Consider the following 25,031-nt stretch of genomic DNA (forward strand, 5'->3'; position numbering starts at 1 on the left):
CTCTTCCCCGCCTCCTCCCCGAGCGCACCATGTTGCCACTCCTCCCCCTCCCTCCCAGCACGCCGCCAAACAGCTGTTTGGTGGTGGCCAGGGGGAAGCGCTGGGAGGTAGGCGGAGGAGCGGGGACACGGTGCGCTTAGGCGGGGAAAAGGAGGAGGAGGTGGGGCAGGGGGTATGGGGAGCTTAGCCGCCAATGGGTGCAGAGCACCCACTAATTTTTCCCCGTGGGTGCTCCAGCCCCGGAGCACCCACAGAATCAGCGCCTGTGCTCATCCAGGTCCCTCTTGTGGGGTGGGGAGCCCAGACCCTGGTTCTGGGCATGTTGCCATCTCCCCAGCCAGCTCCAAACTGAAACCCCTTCCTGCTGCCTCACCCAGCCACACCTCCAAGCTCTCTTCCAGCCTTTGTCCTGTTTCCCGGGCAGAAGGTGTCATCTGGTCCCAGTCCCCTCCTGGGCTTAGGTTACGAAGGCCAGTCACCATCATTTACGTGCTGGCCATCAAGTATCATCCGTCAGTGAAGTCACCCGCTTACTTGCCATCACCATCTAGTATTGGTGCAGTACCCCAGGGAAATGGAGGCACGCCCCATGTTAGCAGAAGAGAGTAAACAAGTAAAACTCCCATGCAACATTACCAGGTTAATACTCCCTACTTTGTCACAGGTTTGAGCCTCCATTTCCGGAAATATTGTTCCATATTTTGAAGGTCCTCACTTAATACACTGTGACAGACTAGGGACCAACTGGCTAAGAGGCAGTTCTTCAGAAAAGGACCTGGGGATTACAATGGATGAGAAACTGGATATGAGTCAACAATGTGCCCTTGTTGCCAAGAAGGCTAACGGCATATTGGGCTGCATTAGTAGGAGCGTTGCCAGCAGATCGAGGGAAGTGATTCTTCCCCTCTATTTGGCATTGGTGAGGCCACATCTGGAGATTTGCATCCAGTTTTGGGGCCCCCACTACGGAAAGGATGTGGAAAAATTGGAGAGAGTCCAGTGGAGGGCAACGAAAATGATTAGGGGTCTGGGGCACATGACTTATGAGGAGAGGCTGAGGGAACTGGGCTTATTTAGTCTGCAGAAGAGAAGAATATGGGGGGATTTGATAGCTGCTTTCAACTACCTGAAGGGGGGTTCCAGACAGGATGGATCTAGACTGTTCTCAGTGGTAGCTGATGACAGAACAAGGAGTAATGGTCTCAAGTTGCAGTGGGGGAGGTTTCGGTTGGATATTAGGAAAAACTTTTTCACTAGGAGGGTGGTGAAACACTGGAATGTGTAACCTAGGGAGGTGGTGGAATCTCCTTCCTTAGACGTTTTTAAAGTCAGGCTTGACAAAGCCCTGACTGGGATGATTTAGTTGGGAATTGGTCCTGCTTTGAGCAGGGGATTGGACTAGATGACCTCCTGAGGTCTCTTCCAGCCCTAATCTTCTATCGTTCTATAACCTGTCCATGATTTTTACTAAAAATACCCATGACTAAATTATAGCATTACCTATTAATTTCTCTTGTGCCCCTCCCATCTTCACACACTGATCAACTGCCTTTCATTTAGTTATGTTCCAATGTCTCCCTCCTGGTAGTCAGTCCTCCTAACTTCACTCCCAAATCCCTTTTCCCTTCAGAAAATAGCAATTTGGTAAAGTCAACCCTTCTGATATTAGTGGGGTGGGAGCCTGCTTCTCATGAAGGTGGATCATGTTCCATAGCTGCTTTACATAGGCATTATAAACCTATACCTAAGGCCCCTGGTTCTGAAATCACTTGAAGCCAGAATGTCCACTTCCATTTAAAAAAAAAAAGTAAAGTTTGAAAATATGACTCAAGTGTAACCAATGCAGTAATGTTTGTCTGAGACTGCAGAGAGCCTCCAGCAGAAGGAAGACATGGCTGGCCTCACATCTACAACCAGGGGCAACTAGGCCCCTGCTGCGCAGAAGAGGACCCTGTCTCTCTTTTGGCTCTAATGGAAAGGGGACGGAGACAAGGGAAAAGGAAAAACTTCTTAGCTTGCCCAGGAGGCCCTGGGAGGGGTGGCCTTCCACTATGAGGAGCCCCTCTTAAGGGTGCTTGAAAGTACCAGGGAAATGGGACTCAGCTGCGGGGGAGACTCAGCTGCTGGCTCTGATGAACCTGAGTGGCCAAGAAAGGAAAGAGACAGAGGCACTGCACACCTCCTAGTGGCCTCTTTCTTTTACTGTGTGCAGAATGAATGACTGAGCACTCAAATTTAACAAACATGATGAAGGGGATAGGGAAGAGAGGGATAAGGAAAATTGAGAATGGTGGAGAGAAAGTGTTTAAACTCAGAAAAGAGCGACTGTCCAGCCAATGTGAAAGGAGAGATTGAGACAAACATTTTCTAGGCCAATATTGCAAATAAGAGGAAGAGCAAGATAGATGTTTTTTCAAATTATCCGGTATCATAAAGTTGTGTCATCAAAAAGTTATGAGGAAAACTGTTCTTGACTATGGGAAAAAAGAGTGACAGAGCATCATGCTGTGGAACAACCTGCTAGCAGCTCAGGAATGGATAGGAATGATAAATGGGCAAAAGTTGAAACCTCAGATGAAGTGTGGGAGTCTATTGTGGGTGGGTTGCATCCACTCCTGACAGAGACCTGAGCAGTCTGTCTCTTCAATGACCTTTGGCAACATAAGTGTAGTTTGTCATGCTAATCAAGTCTCATTGAAATGAATGTAGGATCTGGAATGAATGAAGAGGCAGGAAGGAGAATGAATGAAAGGAGCAGATGTAATGAGAGAGAGGATAGAGGAAGAAGGAAATGTGTGGGATGGGAGAGGGTGGGAGAGGCTGTGCTATGAGCTTGGGCAGCCATTTGTTCAACACACAAGAAGAAAAAAAAAGAGGGAACATTAGTTGCTATCTCTACGTGAGGGCCTTTTCTGACACCACATGAAAAGAGAACTCAGGGTACGTGCTGCAGCCACCCCATCATAGTTTGAGTGGGGAAGATGCATACATAGCATTTCCTGCCCACATGATAGGGGCTGAGACCTCCTTCCCTCTGGACAGAACCCAGCTTGTATGACAATAGAGTGATGTTCTAGAAAGGAGGAGAGACCACAGCTTTCACAAAGGGGAGCAATGGTAGACCACCCTCTAGCTCAGCAGGTTGCTTTTATATATATGACTATGAGAGAATGAACTGTCACAAGGGTGAAAAAAACCCAAACCCCAAGAATCTGTAGGTAGTGGACTACTTCAGAAAATTAGAACTAGGGTGTGATCCAGCTGGCTTTAATCAATCACAAATCCTCTCGGAAGCTGCTGGGAGTGGGAGGGATCTAGGATTTACATTAATTAGCCCCACCTCATTCTGAGGTTGGGGGAACAATTTCGAGAGGGGAGTTTTAAAGACCACACCAGATCATTGTCTGAGGAGCAGTAAGACGTAGGAAAAGAAGGTACTGAGTTTGGATACAGGCTGGGTTCTGCCTCCCTATAAAGACTTTGGACTTTCTAGAGAATAAAAAGGCTTTGGGTACACAAAGAAACAACTTACAAGGAAATAGGACTGAAAGTAAATGGGTGTAGATAAAATAAATACTGGTAAACCCTCTTTAAAGAATTCTTACATTCTCTGGCTTCCTCCCCCCACAAGTGCTCCATATCTAAGGTTGTCAGGTCATCCAGATGACAGTGGCCCTGGCCATTACAACCCTAAGCAGGGATGGGATGATGGTGTGGAGGAGTAGGGTTGTGGCACAGAAGAGACCCCATGTGAGTGTGTTTAGGGCTGCAAATTGCTTTAATCAGGTCCTGCTGGTACCCACTTCTGCAGAGGGAGATGGAGCTTTATAGGTTGTCCTTTATGCAGAGTGGGTGGAGATGTGCAGAGCACTGATGACAGCAGATTGCTATATGTGACTGTCAGACACTATTTTCCTCATGTTCATTGTTTTTATTTGTGTAGGGGGCTTTTGGCAGGACCCCTCTTTATCGTGCTGCTTTTGGTGGTCACATGGCCGCCGTGGAGACACTTCTTCAATATGGAGCAGACCCCAGACTTTATGCTGATGATGGCAACACGCCTGAACAAGTAGGGGCAATTTGTTCTATTTCCCTTTGCCTTAAATAACATTGTTTCTTTTTGGCTTTTGGTCTCTTATGTTGTCTCATTTGTTGCTCTCTGAATGAGCCTCACAAACAGGGGTGGATATTGACTGACCATGCCGGGGGAGCAGTGGCAATGAGTCTACCCAGAGTGCTATAAACTGTTGGAAGTAAACCTGAAAACAGAGGTGAAAGTATATCCGTTTTTCTCTGAATTTACCTCTACTGATCTCAGGTGTTACTTGTAACAAGAACAGGTAAAGCATTTTCAGCCAGGCATGTGGCTTTGAGTTGAGTTGTGTCCAGTTAGTTTCAGTTTAACTGCTGTTTAATTTCTTTGAGTGATCGTGCACACAGATTCCACTCTTGGTGCACATGTGCCCTGTGCACATGCAATCATATTCTTTTGAATAGCTGTGTCCCCCGGGCATTCCCCTGCATCCTGGGAGCCCCTGCAACCACTGTAGCCGAGGGTATAAGGAGCAGGGCAGCCTGAACGGCCTTTCAGTTCCTTCTGACCACCTATGGCTTCAACATGGAGCCCTGCGATCTCAGTGACCTCCAATATGCAAGAGATTATTTAGCTATTGTTTTCTGATTCACTATTTACAGTTCATTAGTTAGCATACCTGTCCTCTATTTTAAAAAAAAAAATCCCTGTGGAAACAGTGTGTTGATACGATTTCTGCCCCCCTCCCCCTCCCATGCCAGCCTCTGTACATGGTTAGACACCCCCCGCCACACACACACATAAGATCAAAATGCCTAAAGGCAAGGCTCCAGGATTCAAGATCTCTTTACCGGGGACTCAGCAAAACCCATGATTGATGCTCAGCATCTCCTGTGCTTAGGCAAAGACCATATGCCTGAGCACTACTTAATGTAAGGTTTTTTCAAAGTACACACTTTAATTCAGAGAGGGCAGACTGAAGTTACATCTTCTGGGAGACTTTGATGCAAGCATTGTCTGATCCAGGCAAGCTGGCCAAGAAACCTCCCCGTTTGTCTCAGTCCATTAGTGCTCCTGTGAGCTGTAATATTATCCCAGACACCACAGATGTTCACAAGCCCTATTCCTCTTCTGCTTTTACTTCAACACAACACAGAGGCCCGAAGAAATCCAGCACCAAAGGAGATGTAGATCTCCCTTACCCACTGGGAGATGGAGTTCCTATCCTAAGCCTGAAATCATCCCAGACAGGGCTTTGTCAAGGGCTTTGTTAAAAACCTCTAAGGATGGAGATTCCACCACCACCCTCAGTAACCCATTCCAGAGCGTCACCACCCTCCCAGTGAAATATTTTTTCCTAATAGCCAACCTAGACCTCCCCCACTGCAACTTGAGACCATTACTCCTCGTTCTGTCATCTGCCACCACTGATAACAGCCTAGCTCCATGCTCTATCGAACCTCCCCTTTAGGTTGCATGTTAGGAAAAACTTTTTCGCTAGGAGGGTGGTGAAGCACTGGAATGTGTTACCTAAGGAGGTGGTGGAATCTCCTTCCTTAGAGGTTTTCAAGGTCAAAAGCCCAGGCTGGGATGATTTAGTTGGGGATTGGCCCTGCTTTGAGCAGGGGGTTGGAGTAGATGACCTCTTAAGGTCCCTTCCAACCCTGATATTCTATGCTCCTTTAGCATCTCAATCCTCCAGTGGTCCTACTGATTGTTTAGCAGGCTTTCTGCTTCTGATATACTTACAAAAAATTTTGCTATTACTTTTTGAGTCTTTGGGTAGCTGTTCTTCAAATTCTTTTTTTGGCCTTCCTAATGATATTTTTACACTTAATTTGCCAGAGTTTAGGCTCCTTTCTATTTTCCTCACAAGGATTTAACTTCCAGTTTTTAAAGGATGCCTTTTTGTGTCTCAGTGGTTTTTTTTACTTTGTTGTTAAGCCCTGGTTGCACTTTTTTGGTTCTCTTACTATGTTTTTTAATTTGGGGTATACATTTAAGTTGAGCCTCCATTATGACGTCTTTAAAAAGCTTCCATGCAGCTTGCAGGGATTTCACTTTTGGCACTGTACCTCTTAATTTCTGTTTAACTAACTTCCTCATTTTTGTGTGGTCCCGACTATGCCTTGGTTCAGGAGTCTAGGTCAGATTAAAAACTTTGGTAGAGCAGTCCTCCAGGTGATATTCCTCTTACCTATCTCTTAAGAAGGATACTGCTTGCTAGTGATGAAGAGAGGAATCTGTACAGACAAACACTTGAAAAAGAAAGTAGTTATTCACCCTACAACACCCATAGTTCTTTAGGTGTATTGTCCTCACAGATTCCAAGATCTGAGAATACTAAAGGAGTTGGCGGATGTGATTGCAGAGCCATTGGCCATTATCTTTGAAAATTCATGGCGATCGGAGGAAGTCCCGGACAACTGGAAAAAGGCTAATGTAGTGCCCATCTTTAAAAAAGGGAAGAAGGAGGATCCTGGGAACTACAGGCCAGTCAACCTCACCTCAGCCCCTGGAAAAATCATGGAGCAGGTCCTCAAGGAATCAATTCTGAAGCACTTCGAGGAGAGGAAAGTGATCAGGAACAGTCAGCATGGATTCACCAAGGGAAGGTCATGCCTGACGAATCTAATTGCCTTCTATGACGAGATAACTGGCTCTGTGGATGAGGGGAAAGCAGTGGACGTGTTGTTCCCTGACTTTAGCAAAGCTTTTGACACGGTCTCCCACAGTATTCTTGCCAGTAAGTTAAAGAATTATGGGCTGGATGAATGGACGATAAGGTGGATAGAAAGCTGGCTAGATTGTCGGGCTCAACGGGTAGTGATCAATGGCTCCATGTCTAGTTGGCAGCCGGTATCAAGTGGAGTGCCCCAAGGGTTGGTCCTCGGGCCGCTTTTGTTGAATATCTTCATAAATGATCTGGAGGATGGTGTGGATTGCATCCTCAGCAAGTTTGCAGACGACACTAAACTGGGAGGAGAGGTAGATACGCTGGAGGGTAGGGATAGGATAAAGAGGGCCCTAGACAAATGAGAGGATTGGGCCAAAAGAAATCTGATGAGGTTCAACAAGGACAAGTGCAGAGTCCTGCACTTAGGACGGAAGAATCCCATGCACCGCTACAGACTAGGGACCGAATGGCTCGGCAGCAGTTCTGCAGAAAAGGACCTAGCGGTGACAGTGGACAAGAAGCTGGACATGAGTCAACAGTGTGCCATTGTTGCCAAGAAGGCCAATGGCATTTTGGGCTGCATAAGTAGGGGCATTGCCAGCAGATCGAGGGATGTGATCGTTCCCCTCTATTCGACATTGGTGAGGTCTCATCTGGAGTAGTGTGTCCAGTTTTGGGCCCCACACTACAAGAAGGATGTGGAAAAATTGGAAAGAGTCCAGCGGAGGGCAGCAAAAATCATTAGGGGACTGGAACACATGAGTTATGAGGAGAGGCTGAGGGAACTGGGATTGTTTAGTCTGCGGAAGAGAAGAATGAGGTGGGATTTGATAGCTGCTTTCAACTATCTGAAAGAGGGTTCCAAAGAGGATGGATCTAGACTGTTCTCAGTGGTAGCAGATGATAGAACAAGGAGTAATGGTCTCAAGTTGCAGTGGGGGGGGGGGTTAGGTTGGATATTAGGAAAAACCTTTTCACTAGGAGGGTGGTGAAACACTGGAATGCGTTACCTATGGAGGTGGTGGAATCTCCTTCCTTAGAAGTTTTTAAGGTCAGGCTTGACAAAGCCCTGGCTGGGATAATTTAGCTGGGGATTGGTCCTGCTTTGATGACCTTCTGAGGTCCCTTCCAACCCTAATATTCTATGATTCTATGATTCCATGTTCTGCTGTCTGTCTTTGCTGCAAGAAGATACATAACATTTATAGATACAAAAGCTTAGGGACATTTACTGTACTCATTAATTACCCTAGGGTAATTACCCTAGGTATCCTTATTGGCAAGGGAATGAAGAGGTGGTTGAGGCCATCCTGCCCCTTATAACCTCAGCTGTTGGGGGTTGCAACAATGCCCAGGGTACAGGCATGGCCCTGACAGACACTGCTGTTCAAAAGAATCCGATCTTACATGCATGGGGCACATGAGCACCAAAATCGGAATCCCATGCGGACAATACATCTTGAGCTACAGTTAATGTAGGGTAAGTAACCGTTCTTTATGTGAGCAAAGGATGGTTGATAGGCACTCATATATGGCAGTGATGCAGACTGTTTAACTACAAGAGTGAGATAAATCATCCTATCAGGTTCATTCATGCAAAGAGTAAAATAGTGTCAACAGGACAGTCCCTCAAGTTAAGAGTGATTATTTGGATTAAGGAAATTACACAGGGTTAGCAGTGCCTATGATGTTAGTGGTGCAGATTGCCCTTTCTTTGGTCCCACTTATCTTAGATGAAGGGTTATGTTCCCAGCCTTAGTACCCATTGTTGGTGCTGCTGAGATTGGAGTTTGGAGAGTGGGTTGCAACCATTAATTTTATGTATTTACAGCCACAGTGGTGTTTGTGTTTGTTTCCAATAAGATTGCTTCTTTGGATAGCTTGGTTGCCATTCTGCAGTCCTGGGACATCAGCCTGACTGAGTTGATGCTACAGAAGATGGAGGCAGAACAGCAAAGAAGAGCCTTGCTGGAAAAGAAGCAGAAAGAAGCTGAGACTCACCGGTGAGAGCTGCACCCCAGCCCTAGCCAGGAAAGGGAAGATAGTTAGATACAGCAGTCACAAACACTGTTACACTGAACGTGTTTTTTACCTTTTGAATGGGTTACAGTTTGAGAACTCGGACTTTATGAGACAAAAGGCAAAAGAAGCGAAGAAAGAGGCAGAATAGTAAGTTAAGAAGGGGTAAAAGAAGGAACCTCAAGTTTATGTCCCAGGTGTTGCCCAAGAGTTTGTCCCATTGCAGGGGGTGATGTCATTTGGTTCCTTTTCCTCACTTCGTCTGATCAGGACATCTTTTAGAATCAGGGAAGGGGGTCCAGAAACTGCAATGCTGCTGTGCCCCTCGCCACTGTGAAGGACTCAGAAACTGAACTGTGTTGTTCTTTCCCATAGAATGAACGAGGAGGTGGAGCAGCTGTCTAAAGTGCAGGAGAGATGTAACAAGGAGGTCAGGCCAGCTCTTTTTAGAAACTATTAAACAGCCCCCAGGTATCATTTTTTCCCCATTTCCAGCCCTTCCCTGTGGTGGCCGTACTTCTTCTTATTCTTCAGTGCCCGACTTTCCTGGTCAGCTGATCCCTGATGGGATTGAGCTGGAATTGGTGTGCATTTAGATGCTGATCTCTGGACTTAGATGTCAGCCCTTCTAGTCTTAAAGAGAGGGGCAGCACTTGCTAATTGGTATCATTTGTGCAAGAATGGTTTGTACCTGCATGGAGAAAACACAATTCCATCTGCTCTGTCTCCAGGAGAGAGTTGATGGGATATGTTCTGTACTCCTCACGGTGCATGCCTGGGACAGATATTCATGCTGCTCAGTTGCACTTGCATAGAGACTGCCAGCCAGCCTGCCCTAGCTATTGGTCAGTCCACTTTGACCTTTTTATACAGCCAGCCAACTGGTCCCAACATCTGATCCAGACCAGGGGTTTACTGTCCCTCCTGAGAACAGTAGGGTAGAATTTATCTGCTGTGTGTGACAGGAATGTTGCAGCCCCATCTAGAGCATAGGGACAAAGAATTTAAGCCTTGCAGGTGTGACAAAGGATTCTGTTTTCCTCCCCACCTAAGACAAAGTTGTGTTGGGGGCCACCTTCATCTTTCCCATCTGTTTCCTCCTTTTTCCTCCCATGCAGCTGCAGCAGGCCTACTGTGAACTGAACAGGAGAATCACAGAGCATGACAAGTGTCAGAGAAAGCAGATGGTCAATGCAGAGCTGACCCTGCAGGTGAGGCTCCCAGGCCCTTCTGCCCCTTTAGGCCTGTCAGGAAGGGACTCTACAGAGGTTCCAAGCTGCCTTTGCTCCATTGGACCTGAGGGGCAGCTTGGGGCTCTCTGCCACATCCTTTCAGAATATTTGGGGTAGGAGGTCTGCACAGTGTGCACCCAACATTGGGGCTCCTAGATTATTAGGCCAGAAGGGACCGTTGCAATCATCTAGTCTGACCTGCTTAACACAGGCCATAGGACATCCCTGAATGAATTCCTATTTACACTAGAGTGTCTCTTTTAGAAAATATCCAAACTTTGTTAGAACGTCCAGTGATGGAGATATCACAGTTCCAGGGTTAACTGTACCTCTGCCTTTGTCTGCTCAAAGGCACCCCTTTAAGACTCAGGCCTCCAGCCACCACCTCTCCATGGGCAGGGACCCATGTCCCTCTCCCTCCAGACTAGGTATTTAGGCTTGTAGTCCCCCTTCCAATTCACTATGCTTATCCCAGCAGGTCTGACTTTATTGCCTGCAGTTCTACTCTTTCCCAGTGGCTATGATGGTTGTTTCACAGAGCACAATATATATATATATTCTGTAATGCTTTTGTCCTAAATATAATTTTAAAAAAATTGTCTACGTGTGTGTTAAGCTTACCAGGTGACACCCATCATCCACGTGGAGACCCTGGTAGGGCAAGGTTTTTCCCTCTCAGTTACAGTCTAATGTTAATTTGAGGATCAAATGAGGGCCACTCAATCAGTTCAGGCTGAGCCTTTGTCATCTGGGTCTCTTGAACCTGGTCTGAATCAGTATGTGAAATGCCCCCCAAGAACTGGTAATTATCTGGAGTTGTTTACCTGTCCTGGGATCTGCAGGATTCACCCCCCACACACACACACTTATTGTAGTTGCTGGAGTTAGCTCTATAACCCTCCCCCATGGAGCTAGAATACAATCCTTATCTGACAAAGATATATAACATTTATAGATACGAAAGCTTAGGGACATTTACTGTACTCATTATCAAGCTGTCCTGCAGTGGCTCAAGAGCATGAGTACCAACCTCAGGGCAGACTGTTTTTTTGGTTTTTTTTTTAAAAAACCGGCACAAACCCCAAACTGGTTGAGAGCTCTATACTTAGATTTCACCAACCAGTTATCAAGTGTATACTCCTTAGGCACTGTAACAGCCTTAACATGGAGTCACAGACAGTCGGTACTCCCTGTCTCGCCACCTAGGGAAGCTTGCCCTTGTGATAGATGGCCCTTACACCACGAATCACAGCAATATTCAGGTTGCGCCCAGTCCTGAATTGCATGTTAGAGCTCACACTGAAGACAACGCTTGTAGCCAATCCTATACTAAACTATCTAAAGATTTACTAAACAGGAAAAGGTAACGATATTTTTTTGACAAGGTTAAAGCAGATAATAACTTACAACCTTAACTTTCAAAAAGTAATAGAAGCGTCTATAATAAGCAAGGTCTGTATGTCCTTTAGGGCTAACCCAGGATAAGCACTGGGAATCTTTTGTTTATTCTAGTAATCCTTGTTCCCCCCCAGAGTCCAAGCAGTATAAAGATACAGTTCCTGCTTGTTCAGAGGTTTTATTCACTTCCTCACTTCTGCTTTGATCTGCCAACTCAGCTGATGGAAGCAATTCACTTGCAAGACTTATCTTCCTGGGGGTGGGAAGAGTAAACAACAGCCTTTCTTTTGTCCTCTTTAATCTTAGTTGAAGGCTGCTATCTAATCCATCCTCACTCTTCTCCTCTGCAGACTAAATAAGCCCAGTTCCCACAGCCTCTCCTCATAAATCATGTGCCCCAGCCCCCTAATAATTTTTGTTGCACTTCACTGGACTCTCTCCAATTTGTCCACATCCTTTCTGTAGTGGGGGCACCAAAACTGCATGCAATACTCCAGATGTGGCCTCACCAGTGCCGAATAGAGGGGAATAATCACTTCCCTCAATCTGCTGGCAATGCTCCTACTAATTCAGCCCAATATGCCGTTAGCCTTCTTAGCAATAAGGGCACACTGTTGACTCGTATCCAGCTTCTCGTCCACTGTAATCCTTTTCTGCAGAACTGCCGCTTAGCCAGTCAGTCCCCAGCCTGTAGCAGTGCATGGAATTCTTCCGTCCTAAGTGCAGGACTCTACACTTGTCCTTGTTGAACTTCATCAGATTTCTTTGGGCCCAATCCTCAGATTTGTCTAGGTCACTCTGGACCATACCCCTACCCTCCAGTGTATCTACCTCTCCCCCCAACTTAGTGTCATCTGCGAACTTGCTGAGTGTACAATCCATCCCATCATCCAAATCGTTAATGATGATGTTGAACAAAACCAGCCCCAGGACAGACCTCGTGGCACTCCACTTGATACCAGCTCCCAACTAGACATTGAGCCGTTGACCACTACCCACTGAGCCCGATGATCTAGCCAGCTTTCTATCCACCCTATAGTCCGTTTAGCCAATCTATACTTTTTTTAACTTGCTGGTAAGAATATGGTGGGAGACCATATCAAAAACTTTGCTATAGTCAGGACATATCATGTCCACTGCTTTCCCCATATCCACAGAGCCAGTTATCTTATCATAGATGGCAATCAGGTTGGTCAGGCATGACTTGCCCTCGGTGAACCCATGTTAACTGTTCCTGATCACCTTCCTCTCCTCCAAGTGCTTCAAAATGAATTCCTTGAGGACATGCGCCGTGATTTTTCCAGGGACTGAGGTGAGGCTGACCAGTCTGTAGTTCCCTGGATTCTTCTTCTTCGCTTTTTAGATGATGGGTACTATATTTACCGTTTTCCATTTGTCCAGGACCTCCCCTGATTGCCACAAGTTTTCAAAGATAATGGCCAATGTCTCTGCAATCACATCAGCCAACTCCTTCAGCACCCTCAGCTGCATTGCATCCGGTCGCATGGACTTGTGCATATGCAGCTTTTCTAAATAGTCCTTAACCTGGTCTTTCACCACTGAGGGCTGCTCATCTCCTCCCCATACTGTGCTACCCGGTGCAGCAGTCTGGGAGCTGACCTTGTCTGTGAAGACTGAGGCAAAAAAAGCATTGAGTACTTCAGCTTTTTCCACATCTGTCACTAGGTTGCCTCCCCCATTCAGTAAGGGTCCCACACTTTCCCTGACCACCTTGTTACTAACGTACCTGTAGAAACCCTTCTTGTTATCCTTCACATCCCTTGCTAGCTGCAACTCCAATTGTGCCTTGGCCTTCCTGATTACACCCCTGCATGCTCGAGCAATATTTTTATACTTCTCCCTAGTCATGTGTCCAAGTTTCCACTTCTTGTAAGCTTCCTTTTTGTGTTTAAGCTCACCGAAGATCTCTCTGTTAAGCCAAGATGGTCACCAGCCATATTTGCTATTCTTTCTGCACATTGGGATGGTTTGTTCCTGCGCCCTCAATAAGGCTTCTTTAAAATACAGCCAGCTCTCCTGGACTCATTTCTTCCTCATATTAGCCTCCCAGGGGATCCTGCCCATCAGTTCCCTGGGGGAGTCAAAGTCTGCTTTTCTGAAGTTCAGGGTCCATATTCTGCTGCTCTCCTTTCTTCCCTGTGTCAGGATCCCGAACTCAACCATCTCATGGTCACTTCTGCGCAGGTTGCCACCCACTTTTACTTCCCCTTACTAATTCTTCCCTGTTTGTGAGCAGCAGGTCAAGAGGAGCATGGTCCCTAGTCGGTTCCTCCAGCACTTGCACCAGAAAGTTGTCCCCAACACTCTCCAAAAACTTCCTGGATTGTCTGTGCACTGCAGTATTGCTCTTCCAGCAGATGTCAGGGTGATTTGAAGTCCCCCATGAGAACCTGGGCCTGTGATCTGGAAACTTCCGTTACTTGTCCGAAGAAAGCCTTGTCTACCTCATCCTCTTGGTCTGGTGGTCTATAGCAGACGCCCACCATGACATCACCCTTTTTCCTCTTGCCTCTAAACTTAACCCAAAGACACTCAATAGGCTTTTCTCTAGTTTCACACTGGAGCTCTGAGCAATCATTCCACTCTCTTACATACAGTACAACTCCTCCACCTTTTCTCCCCCTCCTGTCCTTCCTGAACAGTTTATACCCATCCATGACAGTGCTCCAGTCATGTGAGTTACCCCACCAAGTCTCTGTTATTCCAATCACATGATAGTTCCTTGACTGGTCAACCACACTCCTCATTTGGAATCGGAAGCAGGCAATCAGGCAGCAGAAGAGACGGAAAAAAAAAAAGTCAAATACAGTACAGTACTTGTATTAAACATAAACTACGAAAAAAATAGCGGGAAAGTTTAAAAAAAGATTTGACAAGGTAAAGAAACTTTCTGTACTTGATTCATTTAAATTAGGATGGTTAAAAGCAGCATTTTTTTTGGCATAGTAAAGTTTTAAAGCTGTATTAAGTCAATGTTCAGTTATAAACTTTTGAAAGAACAACCGTAATGTTTTGTTCAAAGTTACAAACATTTCAGAGTTATGAACAACCTCCATTCCTGAGGTGTGTGTAACTCTGAGGTCCTACTGCAGATAATTTGGTGGTCTCTTCTGGGCTTCAACTCTATGAATCTGTGATTCTTAATTGGGGGTGTGGTGCAGTGTAGGCACACCCTCCACTGGCTGTAATACTGGAGAAATTCTAGAAGACTGAAGGAGTGCCTGCATGGTGTGTGACAGGGTCGGGCCAGATGGCTACAGGAGAGTAACAGAAGGCAGATATATTAGCCCCAGGTTAAGTAGGACCCTTTTCTCTGGGTAAGGTAACAGGGAAGGTTCCAGAACCACCAGGAACTTTCTGGAAACAATTAAGGCAGACAGGCTGATTAGAACACCTGCAGCCAATCAAGAAGCTGCTAGAATCAATTAAGGCAGGTTAATCTGGGCATCTGGGTTTAAAAAGGAGCTCACTTCAGTTTGTGGTGTGCGTGTGAGGAGCTGGGAGCAAGAGGCACTAGGAGCTGAGAGTGAGAATGCGGACTGCTGGAGAACTGAGGAGTACAAGCATTATCAGATACCAGGAGGAAGGTCCTATGGTGAGGATAAAGAAGGCGTTTGGAGGAGGCCATGGGGAAGTAGCCCAGGGAGTTGTAGCTGTCACACAGCTGTTCCAGGAGGCACTCTAGACAGCTGCATTCCACAGGGCCCTGAGATGGAACCCGGAGTAGAGGGCGGGCCCAGGTTCCCCCCAAACATCCCAACTCCTGATCAGACACAGGAGGAGTTGACCTGGACTGTGGGTTCACGAAAACTGCCAAACTGAGGGCTGCCGTGAATCTCTGAGGTGAGCAAATTCGCCAATAACTGCAAGACCCACCAAGGTAGAAGAGGAACTTTGTCACAGGTGTCAGCAAAAACCAACAAGGAGTCCTTGTGGCACCTTAGAGACGAACAAATTTAATTGGTGTGATGGGGCAAGGCTATAGATGGCTATAGAAAAGTAGTGGGAGATAGATATATTAGCTCCAGGCTAAACAAATCCCTGGTACCAGGATAAGTGAAATGGCAGCTGCTCCAGGTCAATTAAGACACCTGGGGCCAATTAAGAACTTTCCAGAAGGCAGGGAGAAGGCTAGGTTGATTAGGACACCTGAAGCCAATCAGGGGCTGGCTGAAACAAGTTGAAAGCCTCCCAGTTAGTCAGGTGGGTGTGCATGTCAGGAGCTGTGGGAGGAAGTTGCACTGTTGGAGAGGCTGAGTAGTACACACCATATCAGGCACAAGGAAGGAGGCCCTGAGGTAAGGGTGAAGTGGAGCTTGAGGAAGTGGGGGCTGCTGTGGGGGAAGTAGCCCAGGGAATTGTACATGTCATGTTTCTAAAAGGTCAGCTACCATAGCTGATACTATTCGGGTCTGTGGGCTGGAGCCTGGAGTAGAGGGTGGGCCTGGGCTCCGTCACCCTTTTTCCCCCGATTAATCACTGAGACTGGGAGACAACAGAGACTGTGCAAGGAAGGATAACTTCTCCTCACCTCCCTCACTGGCTTATGATGAAAATGGCTCAGTAGACTGTGACCCTTGTCTCTAGAGAGAGAAGGGTTACGTGGAGGGTCACAGTGAGCCTCTGAGGCTAGCAAAATCTGCCAGGAAACGTGGGACCCATGGAGGCAAGGACAGAGCTTTGTCACAACTGGTGTCAGGAGTGGGACTTCGTTCACAGCATGGCGGAAGAAAGAGAGTTAAAAAAAATGTGCGCTGGGGTTTTGGATTTTTTTTTGTTTTGGTTTGTTTGTTTGCTTTGTACCACAATGGAGGAGGTGGTAAGAGCTCTGGTACAAGCCACGGCAGCCCAGCAGGAGGCCACCCGGGTTCAGGCAATGGCACAACAGGAGTCTATGTGGCTACAGCAGGAAACCAATCAATTATTGATGAGCCAGGTGACCCAAAATCGTGCCCTCTTGAGAGAGGTGGTGGACCGGCTGAAGATCCTCACCACCCAGGCCCAGGGGTCAGACGGGACGCAAACCCTGAGGGCCACTGGTTGTCTGCCAAAGATGACGTCAGGAGATTGACATAGAGGCATATCTCCTCTCATTCAAAAGGACTGCTCAGCGTGAGGCGTGGCCCCAGGAGCAGTGGGTCAGCATTCTCGCCCCTTTTTTGTGTGGAGAGGCCCAGAAGGCCGACTTTGACTTCCTGCCATGAATGCCACTGACTATACCCGTCTGAAGGCAGAGATCCTAGCACGATCAGGGGTAACGGCAGCGGTAAGGGCCCAGAGGTTCCATGAGTGGAAATACCAGGAGAACAAACCCCCGAGATCCCAGCTATTCGACCTCATACACCTTGCGCAGAAGTGGTTACAGCCGGAGGTGTGCAGGCCAGAGGAGATTTTGGAGACCCTGGTCATAGACCATTACATGCGGGGACTGCCGCCAGATCTCCGCAAATGGGTAGGCCAGAACGATCCATCCACGTACGACGAGATGATCACGCTGGTAGAAAGACAGATGACAGCCAGGGAACTGACTCGACTACCCAAGGAAGGCCCCTTTTGAAGCAAGCACCCGACCCCAACCCTGGAAGGTTGGGCAGCCAAACCCCTGGGGAGTCCTAGGTGGAAGAAGGAGGGGGCTGAAAACCAGTGGGGACCCCAGAAGGAAAGGATTGGCCTGAGTGGGGGGAACCCCGGGACTAAACCCCCTAACCCCCGGGATAGGGGAGTGATTAAAAGCAATTATAGATGTTATGCATGTGGGGAGTGGGGACACATAGCAGCACAGTGTCCCAGCACCGAGGAGTCTATGCAATGTAATTGGGGGATTGGGAGGTCCCATGCTCCCTTATCCACCTCGCGGGGTTCGCATTAGCCCTGCATAATTACACCAGGCCAGTGAGGATAAATGGAGCAGAGGCTTCAGCGCTTGTGGACTCGGGGAGTGCTATCACCCTCATATCGGGTAAGCTGGTAAAAAGTAGTCAGCTGCTACAAGCCAAACGCGTAGCAATGACTTGCGTGCATGGGGCCGTGAGCCATTACCCCACCATCCCAGTGGAGATAGAGGTTCAGGGAAACCCCATTGAGGTGACCGTGGGTGTAGTTCCTAAACTCCCATATCCTGTAGCCATTGGGAGGGACTATCCAGGGTTTGATAATTTACTCCCCCCGGAGAGGCTGGAGGGAGGTGGGGACCCTGAGGACAGCGATTCATCACCGCGGGAATGTCAACCCCCGATGTTTGCTGAGATTTCTCAGGATCTGTTCTCAGTCCCCCGAAAGACCCGGAAGACAAAAAAGAGAGGAAGGCCGCGAAGGCCTTGGGAACCCGGATCCTGACCCAGGGCCAGAAGACCTCCCTAGTAGGTTGATGGACGCAAGCAGCCAACAGAGAAACTTGCACCACAGAAGGTGAGCCAGAGGCTGCCCCCAGCAATGACAGCGGCGAGCCATTGGAAGAAGCAGAAGCCGGCCCCTGGAAGCTTGGGCAGGTTAGTCCTAGGAGAAAGACTTTTGGGCAGGACCCAGCGGAGGACCCCCGATATGATAACACCAGGAAAGAGGTGGCCGAGATTGATGGGATACCCGTGGATGGGAAGGTCCAGGGTCCCGGACCTTACTTTATAGTGAAGAAAGATCTCCTGTACCACGTGGTGCAAATGCAGGAGCAAGAGATACAACAACTTCTGGTGCCACAAAAACATCAAAAACCCATATTGAGTCTCGCCCACAGTCACCTATTTGGAGGACACCTAGGGGTAGAGAAAACCCAGGCACGGATCCTGCGGAGGTTCTTCTGGCCAGGAGTACATGAAGATGTCCAGCGATATTGCACCTCTTGTCCAGAGTGTCAGTTACATAGCCCTTGCCCGCACTTGCAGGCTCCTTTGATACCTCTTCCAATAATAGAGGTTCCTTTTGAATGGATAGCCATGGATCTGGTAGGGCCCCTAGAGAAGACAGCTTGGGGCCACCAACATGTGCTTCTTGTACTGGACTATGCAACCCAGTACCCGGAAGCTGTTCCCCTACGCAACACAGCTTCCAAGGCAATAGCTAAGGAGGTAGTGCAGGTCTTTGCCCGGGTTGGGCTACCCAAGGAGATATTGACTGATCAAGGGACACCTTTCGTGTCCAAGTTGATGAAAGATCTCTGTTCATTGCTCTATGTACAAGCCCTACAGACCTCTGTATACCACCCACAAACAGATGGCCTTGTGGAAAGTTTCAATAGGACCATCAAGACCATGATTAGGAAAGTGGTGAGCCGGGATGGGAAAGAGTGGGATACCCTATTGCCTTACCTCATGTACGCCATCCAGGAGGTTCCGCAAGCTTCCACGGGTTTCTCTCCATTCAAACTACTATATGGGCGCCACCCTCGGGGTCTATTGGATATAGCCAGAGAAGTTTGGGAAGAGGAGCCAAATCCTGGAAGGAACACAGTTGAGCATGCACTGCAGATGAGAGATCAGACAGGCTGAGTTACGCCCATTGTACGGGAACACTTGGAGAGAGCACAGGAGACCCAACGAACCCATTATAACCACCAAGCGAAGCTTCGACTGTTCCAATCAGGGGATCGTGTGATGGTACTGGTGCCCACAGCAGAAAGTAAACTGTTGGCCCAGTGGCAGGGACCCTATGAAGTAATCGAAGCCATGTGAGAGGTGAACTATAAGGTGCGGCAGCCAGGCTGCCGGAAATTGGAGCAAATTTACCACATCAATGTTCTAAAACCTTGGCACGATCGAGAGGCATGCTTAGTCATGCAGGTGACCCTTCCCCAGGAGGATAACTTACACGAGCAAGTGAGGAGATCATCCGACTTGCCGCCGATCCAAAAGATTGAGGCAGCCAACATGATTAATCGCAACCTAGATATGTTCTCTACAAAACCAGGGTGGATGACTGAGACCTAGCACCATATCCGCACGATCCCTGGAGCCAAGGTAACATTGAGACCCTACTGAATTCCAGCAGCCAAAAGAGAAGAAATCAAGGCCGAAGTAAAGAAAATGTTAGAATATGGGGTTATTGAAGAATCTTACAGTCAGTGGTCCAGCTGAATTGTTCTAGTGCCTAAACCAGACGGTACCATGAGACTCGGTAATGACTTTCGCCGACTGAATGAAACATCCCAGTTTGACGCACACCCCCTACCGCGCATCGACGAACTGGTTGACCGACTGGGTAGTGCCGATTCTTGACTACACTGGATCTGACCAAAGGGTACTGGCAGATTCCTCTGACCAAAGAAGCTAAAGAAAAGACAGCATTCTCCAACCCGGATGGGCTATTCCAGTACACTGTCCTCCCTTTTGGGCTCCATGGGGCCCAGCCACATTCCAGCGCCTCATGGATAAGCTGCTGCGCCCCCATACTAGTTATGCAGCTGCATACCTAGATGATGTCATCATCCAAACACCAGACTGGGGAACCCACTTGGAGAAAGTTGAGGCAGTACTGCGCACCTTAAGGCGGGTTGACCTCACTGCTAATCCCTCTAAATGTGCCATAGGGCTAGCAGAGGCTAGGTACCTGAGATATATTGTGGGAAGAGGCATAATGAAGCCCCAAACAAATAAGCTAGAGGCAATTCAAAACTGGCCCCGGCCGACCCGAAAGAAGCAGGTCCTTGTGTTCCTAGGCATGGTAGGCTACTACAGACGTTTTATTCCCCACTTCGCCACTAGGGCAAGTCCCCTAACAGACCTGGTGAAGGCCCGAGGTCCAGACATGGTAAAGTGGACCGACGCAGCAGAGGGGGCATTCACAGACCTTCGGACGGCCCTCTGTAATGACCCCGTACTCATAGACCCGGACTTTAACAGGGAATTTATCTTACAAACAGACACTTCCGAGGTGGGATTGGGGGGCAGTTCTGTCGTAAATGGTGGGAGAAGAGGAACACCCGAGCCTCTACCTAAGCAGAAGGCTTCTCCCAAGAGAACAGAAATATGCAGTAGTTGAGAGAGAATGCCTTGCTGTCAAATGGGCTATGGAGACACTGCATTATTACCGCTTAGGCTGGCGATTTACTCTTGTGACGGACCATGCACCCCTCCACTGGATGCAGCGGAATAAGGAAAAGCATGCAAGGGTCACCAGGTGGTTCTTATCCCTCCAACCATTCCAGTTCCGCATACAGCACAGGGCTGGATGCCACCATGGCAACGCTGATGGTCTGTCACGAGCATACTGCCTGGCGTCCCAAGTTGCCCAACTCTATGGTGTTGAGTGGGGGGAGGGGAATATGTGACAGGGCAAGGCCAGATGGCTATAGAAAAGTAGTGAGAGATAGATATATTAGCTCCAGGCTAAACAAATCCCTGGTACCAGGATAAGTGAAATGGCAGCTGCTCCAGGTCAATTAAGACACCTGGGGCCAATTAAGAACTTTCCAGAAGGCAGGGAGAAGGCTAGGTTGATTGGGACACCTGAAGCCAATCAGGGGCTGGCTGAAACTAGTTAAAAGCCTCCCAGCCAGTCAGGTGGGGGTGCATGTCAGGAGCTGTGGGAGGAAGTTGCACTGTTGGAGAGGCTGAGTAGTACACACCATATCAGGCACAAGGAAGAGGCCCTGAGGTAAGGGTGAAGTGGAGCTTGAGGAATTGAGGGCTGCTGTGGGGGAAGTAGCCCAGGGAATTGTACATGTCATGTTTCTAAAAGGTCAGCTACCATAGCTGATACTATTCGGGTCCCTGGGCTGGAGCCCAGAGTAGAGGGTGGGCCTCGGCTCCCCGCCCCCTTTTCCCCCTGATTAATCACTGAGACTGGGAGACAACAGAGACTGTGCAAGGAAGGATAACTTCTCCTCACCTCCCTCGCTGGCTTATGATGAAAATGGCTCAGTAGACTGTGACCCTTGTCTCTAGAGAGAGAAGGGTTACGTGGAGGGTCACAATGAGCCTCTGAGGCTAGCGAAATCCTCCAGGAAATGCAGGACCCACGGAGGCAAGGATAGAGCTTTGTCACATTGGCCATAAGCTTTCGTGGGCTAGAACCCACTTCATCGGATGCATGGAGTGAAAATACAGGAGCAGGTATAAATACATGAAAGGATGGGGGGTTGCTATTACCAAGTGGGAGGTCAGTCTAATGAGTTAAATCAATTAACAGCAGGATACCAAGGGAGGAAAAGTAACTTTTGAAGTGGTAAAAGTCTGTCATAATTTGGGGCCTCTTTCTGCCCCACCACCTCCACAAACATGATACAGTTCTGCGGTGACCTAGAATCCTACTTTCGACGTCTCCGACTCAAGGAATATTTCTAACACACCACTGAACAGCACACTAACACACACGAAGCTTCCTGCCAACAAAGAGGATTCTGCGTGGACGCCTCCTGAAGGTCGAAACAACAGATGGACTTCTACATAGAGTGCTTCCGTCGACGTGCACGGGCTGAAATTGTGGAAAAGCAGCATCACTTGCCCCATAACCTCAGCCGTGCTGAATACAATGCCATCCACAGCCTCAGAAACAACTCTGACATCATAATAAAAAAGGTTGACAAAGGAGGTGCTGTTGTCATCATGAATAGGTCGGAATATGAACAAGAGGCTGCTAGGCAGCTCTCCAACACCACTTTCTACAAGCCATTACCCTCTGATCCCACTGAGGGTTACCAAAAGAAACTACACCATCTGCCCAAGAAACTCCCTGAAAAAGCACAAGAACAAATCCGCACAGACACACCCCTGGAACCCCGACCTGGGGTATTCTATCTGCTACCCAAGATCCATAAACCTGGAAATCCTGGATGCCCCATCATCTCAGGCATTGGCACCCTGACAGCAGGATTGTCTGGCTATGTAGACTACCTCCTCAGGCCCTACGCAACCAGCACTCCCAGCTATCTTCGAGACACCACTGACTTCCTGAGGAAACTACAATCCATCGGTGATCTTTCTGAAAACACCATCCTAGGCACTATGGATGTAGAAGCCCTCTACACCAACATTCCACACAAAGATGGATTACAAGCCATCAGGAATAGCATCCCTGATACCATCACGGCAAACCTGGTGGTTGAACTTTGTGACTTTGTCCTTCCCCACAACTATTTCAGATTTGGGGATAATTTATACCTTCAAGTCAGCGGGACTGTTATGGGAAGCCACATGGCCCCTCAGTATGCCAACATTTATATGGCTGACTTAGAACAACGCTTCCTCAGCTCTCGTCCCCTCACACCCCTACTCTACTTGTGCTACATTGATGACATCTTCATCATCTGGACCCATGGAAAGGAGGCCCTTGAGGAATTCCACCAAGATTTCAACTATTTCCACCCTACCATCAACCTCAGTCTGGACCAGTCCACACAAGAGGTCCGCTTCCTAGACACCACAATGCTAATAAGCACTGGTCACATAAACACCACCCTATACCAGAAACCTACTGACCGCTATACTTACCTACATGCCTTCAGCTTTCATCCAGACCACATCACACGATCCATTGTCTACAGCCAAACTCTAAGATACAACCACATTTGCTCCGATCCCTCAGACAGAGACAAACACCTACAGAATCTCTATCAAGCATTCTTAAAACTGCACTACCCACCTAGTGAAGTGAAACAGAGACAGAGCCAGAAGGATACCAAGTAGTCACCTACTACAAGACAGGCCCAACAAAGGAAGTAACAGAATGACACTAGCTGTCACCTACAGCCCCAAACTAGAACCTCTCCAGCGCATCATCAAGGATCTACAACCTATCCTGAAGGACGATCCCTCACTCTCAGATCTTGGGAGACAGGTCAGACCTAGCTTACAGACAGCCCCCCCAACCTGAAGCAAATACTCACCAGCAACTACACACCACACAACAAAAACACCAACCCAGGAACCAAACCCCGGTGCCAACTCTGTCCACATATCTATTCAGGGGACACCATCATAGGGCCTAATCACATCAGCCACACTATCAGAGGCTCGTTCACCTGTGCATCTACCAATGTGATATATGCCATCATATGCCAGCAGTGCCCCTCTGCCATGTACATTGGCCAAACCAGACAGTCTGTGCAAAAGAATAAATGGACACAATGGACATCAGGAATCCTAACATTCAAAAACCAGTAGGAGAACACTTCAGTCTCTCTGGTCACTCAAAAACAGACCTAAAAGTGGCAATTCTTCAACAAAAATACTTCAAAAACAGACTCCAACGTGAAGCTGCAGAACTGGAATTCATTTGCAAACTGGATACTATCAGATTAGGCCTGAATGGAGACTGGGAGTGGTTGGGTCATTACAAAACCTAAACTTAATTTTCCCTACTGTTACTCACACCTTCTTGTCAACTGTCTGTAATGGGCCACTCTCTTACCACTTCAAAAGTTATTTTTCCTCCCTTGGTATCCTGCTGTTAATTGATTTTTAACTCATTAGATTGACCTCACACTTGGTAAAGCAACCCCACATCCTTTCATGTATTTATACCTGCTCCTGTGTTTTCACTCCATGCATCCAGTGAAGTGGGTTCTAGCCCACGAAAGCTTATGCACAAATAAATTTGTTAGTCTCTAAGGTGCCACAAGGACTCCTCGTTATTTTTGCTGATACAGACTAACACGGCTACCACTCTGAAACCTGTATTGTGTCAATATTCTAAAAGGAGCAAACAAATTAGGTCTTGTCTTGTCAGAAAAACCTAATATCATTTAATTGGAGATTAAAATGTTGGTTGATAAACCTAAGTACAGAGATGTAATATACTTAGGCACTATACAATATCAATAAAGCACACATTACATGAATTAAGAACTGGCTAACTGAGAGAACTCAAAGTAGTTGTCAATGAGGAATCATCATTGAATGGGAGTGTTTTTAGCAGGTTCTGCAGGGATTAGCATTAGGCTTGATGCTAGTCAATATTTTTGACAATGATCTGGAAGTAATTGTAAAATCACTACTGATTTCAGTAGAATGTGAGCTAATATTCTGCCTGCTGTACAGAGGAGAGTAATGCCTCTGTAGTTTCCGCAGTTGGCGTTGCTGCCTTTTTTTGAACAGTGATACAATAATAGCATCTTTGAAGTCTTGTGGCATTTCTTCTTCCTCTCTAGTGCTACTCAGGATGTCATGAAACACCTCGATAGACTTTGGGCCTGCTCCTTTATACAGTTCTGCTGGAATACCATCCTTTCCAGATGCTTTGCCAGAGTTCAGTTGTTTTGATGGCTTTTATAACTTCCTCAACTGATGAAGAGAGATCGAGATCCTCTCTGATGGGTTTCTCAGGTAAATGGTCAAGGACACACCAATCGACTGTGGATGGTCTGTTGAATAGACTACTGAAGTATTCAGCCCATCTCTGTATGATTCCCACCTTGTCTCTGAGGGTTGTGCTATCTGTCGACTTTAAGGGGGCTGTGCCAGATTTAGATGGTCCGTAGACTGCTTTGAGAGAGTCAAAGAACATGTTTGCGTTGTTTGTATCTGCGTAATGCTGGACTTCTGCAGCTTTCCTCTCCCACCACTCTCCTGCATTCTCCTTCGTTCAGACTGGGCCTTGCTCTATAGGTACTTAAACCTATCTTTCTTTGAGATGGAAGTGAGTTCATTCTGCCATTCAACAAATGTTTTCTGCTTGTCACTAAGAAGTTTGGAGATGTCCTCGTTGTTCTCATCGAACCAGT

At 47.5% G+C, this 25,031-nt stretch overlaps 1 protein-coding gene across 1 annotated transcript in view; it reads left to right on the top strand.

The window, feature by feature from the left end:
- Positions 1 to 25,031, top strand: part of IQANK1 (IQ motif and ankyrin repeat containing 1) — a 116,220-nt gene that overhangs the window by 66,010 nt on the left and 25,179 nt on the right. The window contains exons 5-8 of the mRNA XM_073335041.1: positions 3,944 to 4,069; positions 8,574 to 8,713; positions 9,105 to 9,159; positions 9,848 to 9,940. Of these exons, the coding sequence (XP_073191142.1) occupies positions 3,944 to 4,069; positions 8,574 to 8,713; positions 9,105 to 9,159; positions 9,848 to 9,940 (414 nt within the window). The remainder of the gene's footprint in view (positions 1 to 3,943; positions 4,070 to 8,573; positions 8,714 to 9,104; positions 9,160 to 9,847; positions 9,941 to 25,031) is intronic.

The sequence above is a fragment of the Lepidochelys kempii genome, chromosome 2 (assembly GCF_965140265.1).
Source record: "Lepidochelys kempii isolate rLepKem1 chromosome 2, rLepKem1.hap2, whole genome shotgun sequence".
Taxonomy (NCBI): domain Eukaryota; kingdom Metazoa; phylum Chordata; order Testudines; family Cheloniidae; genus Lepidochelys; species Lepidochelys kempii.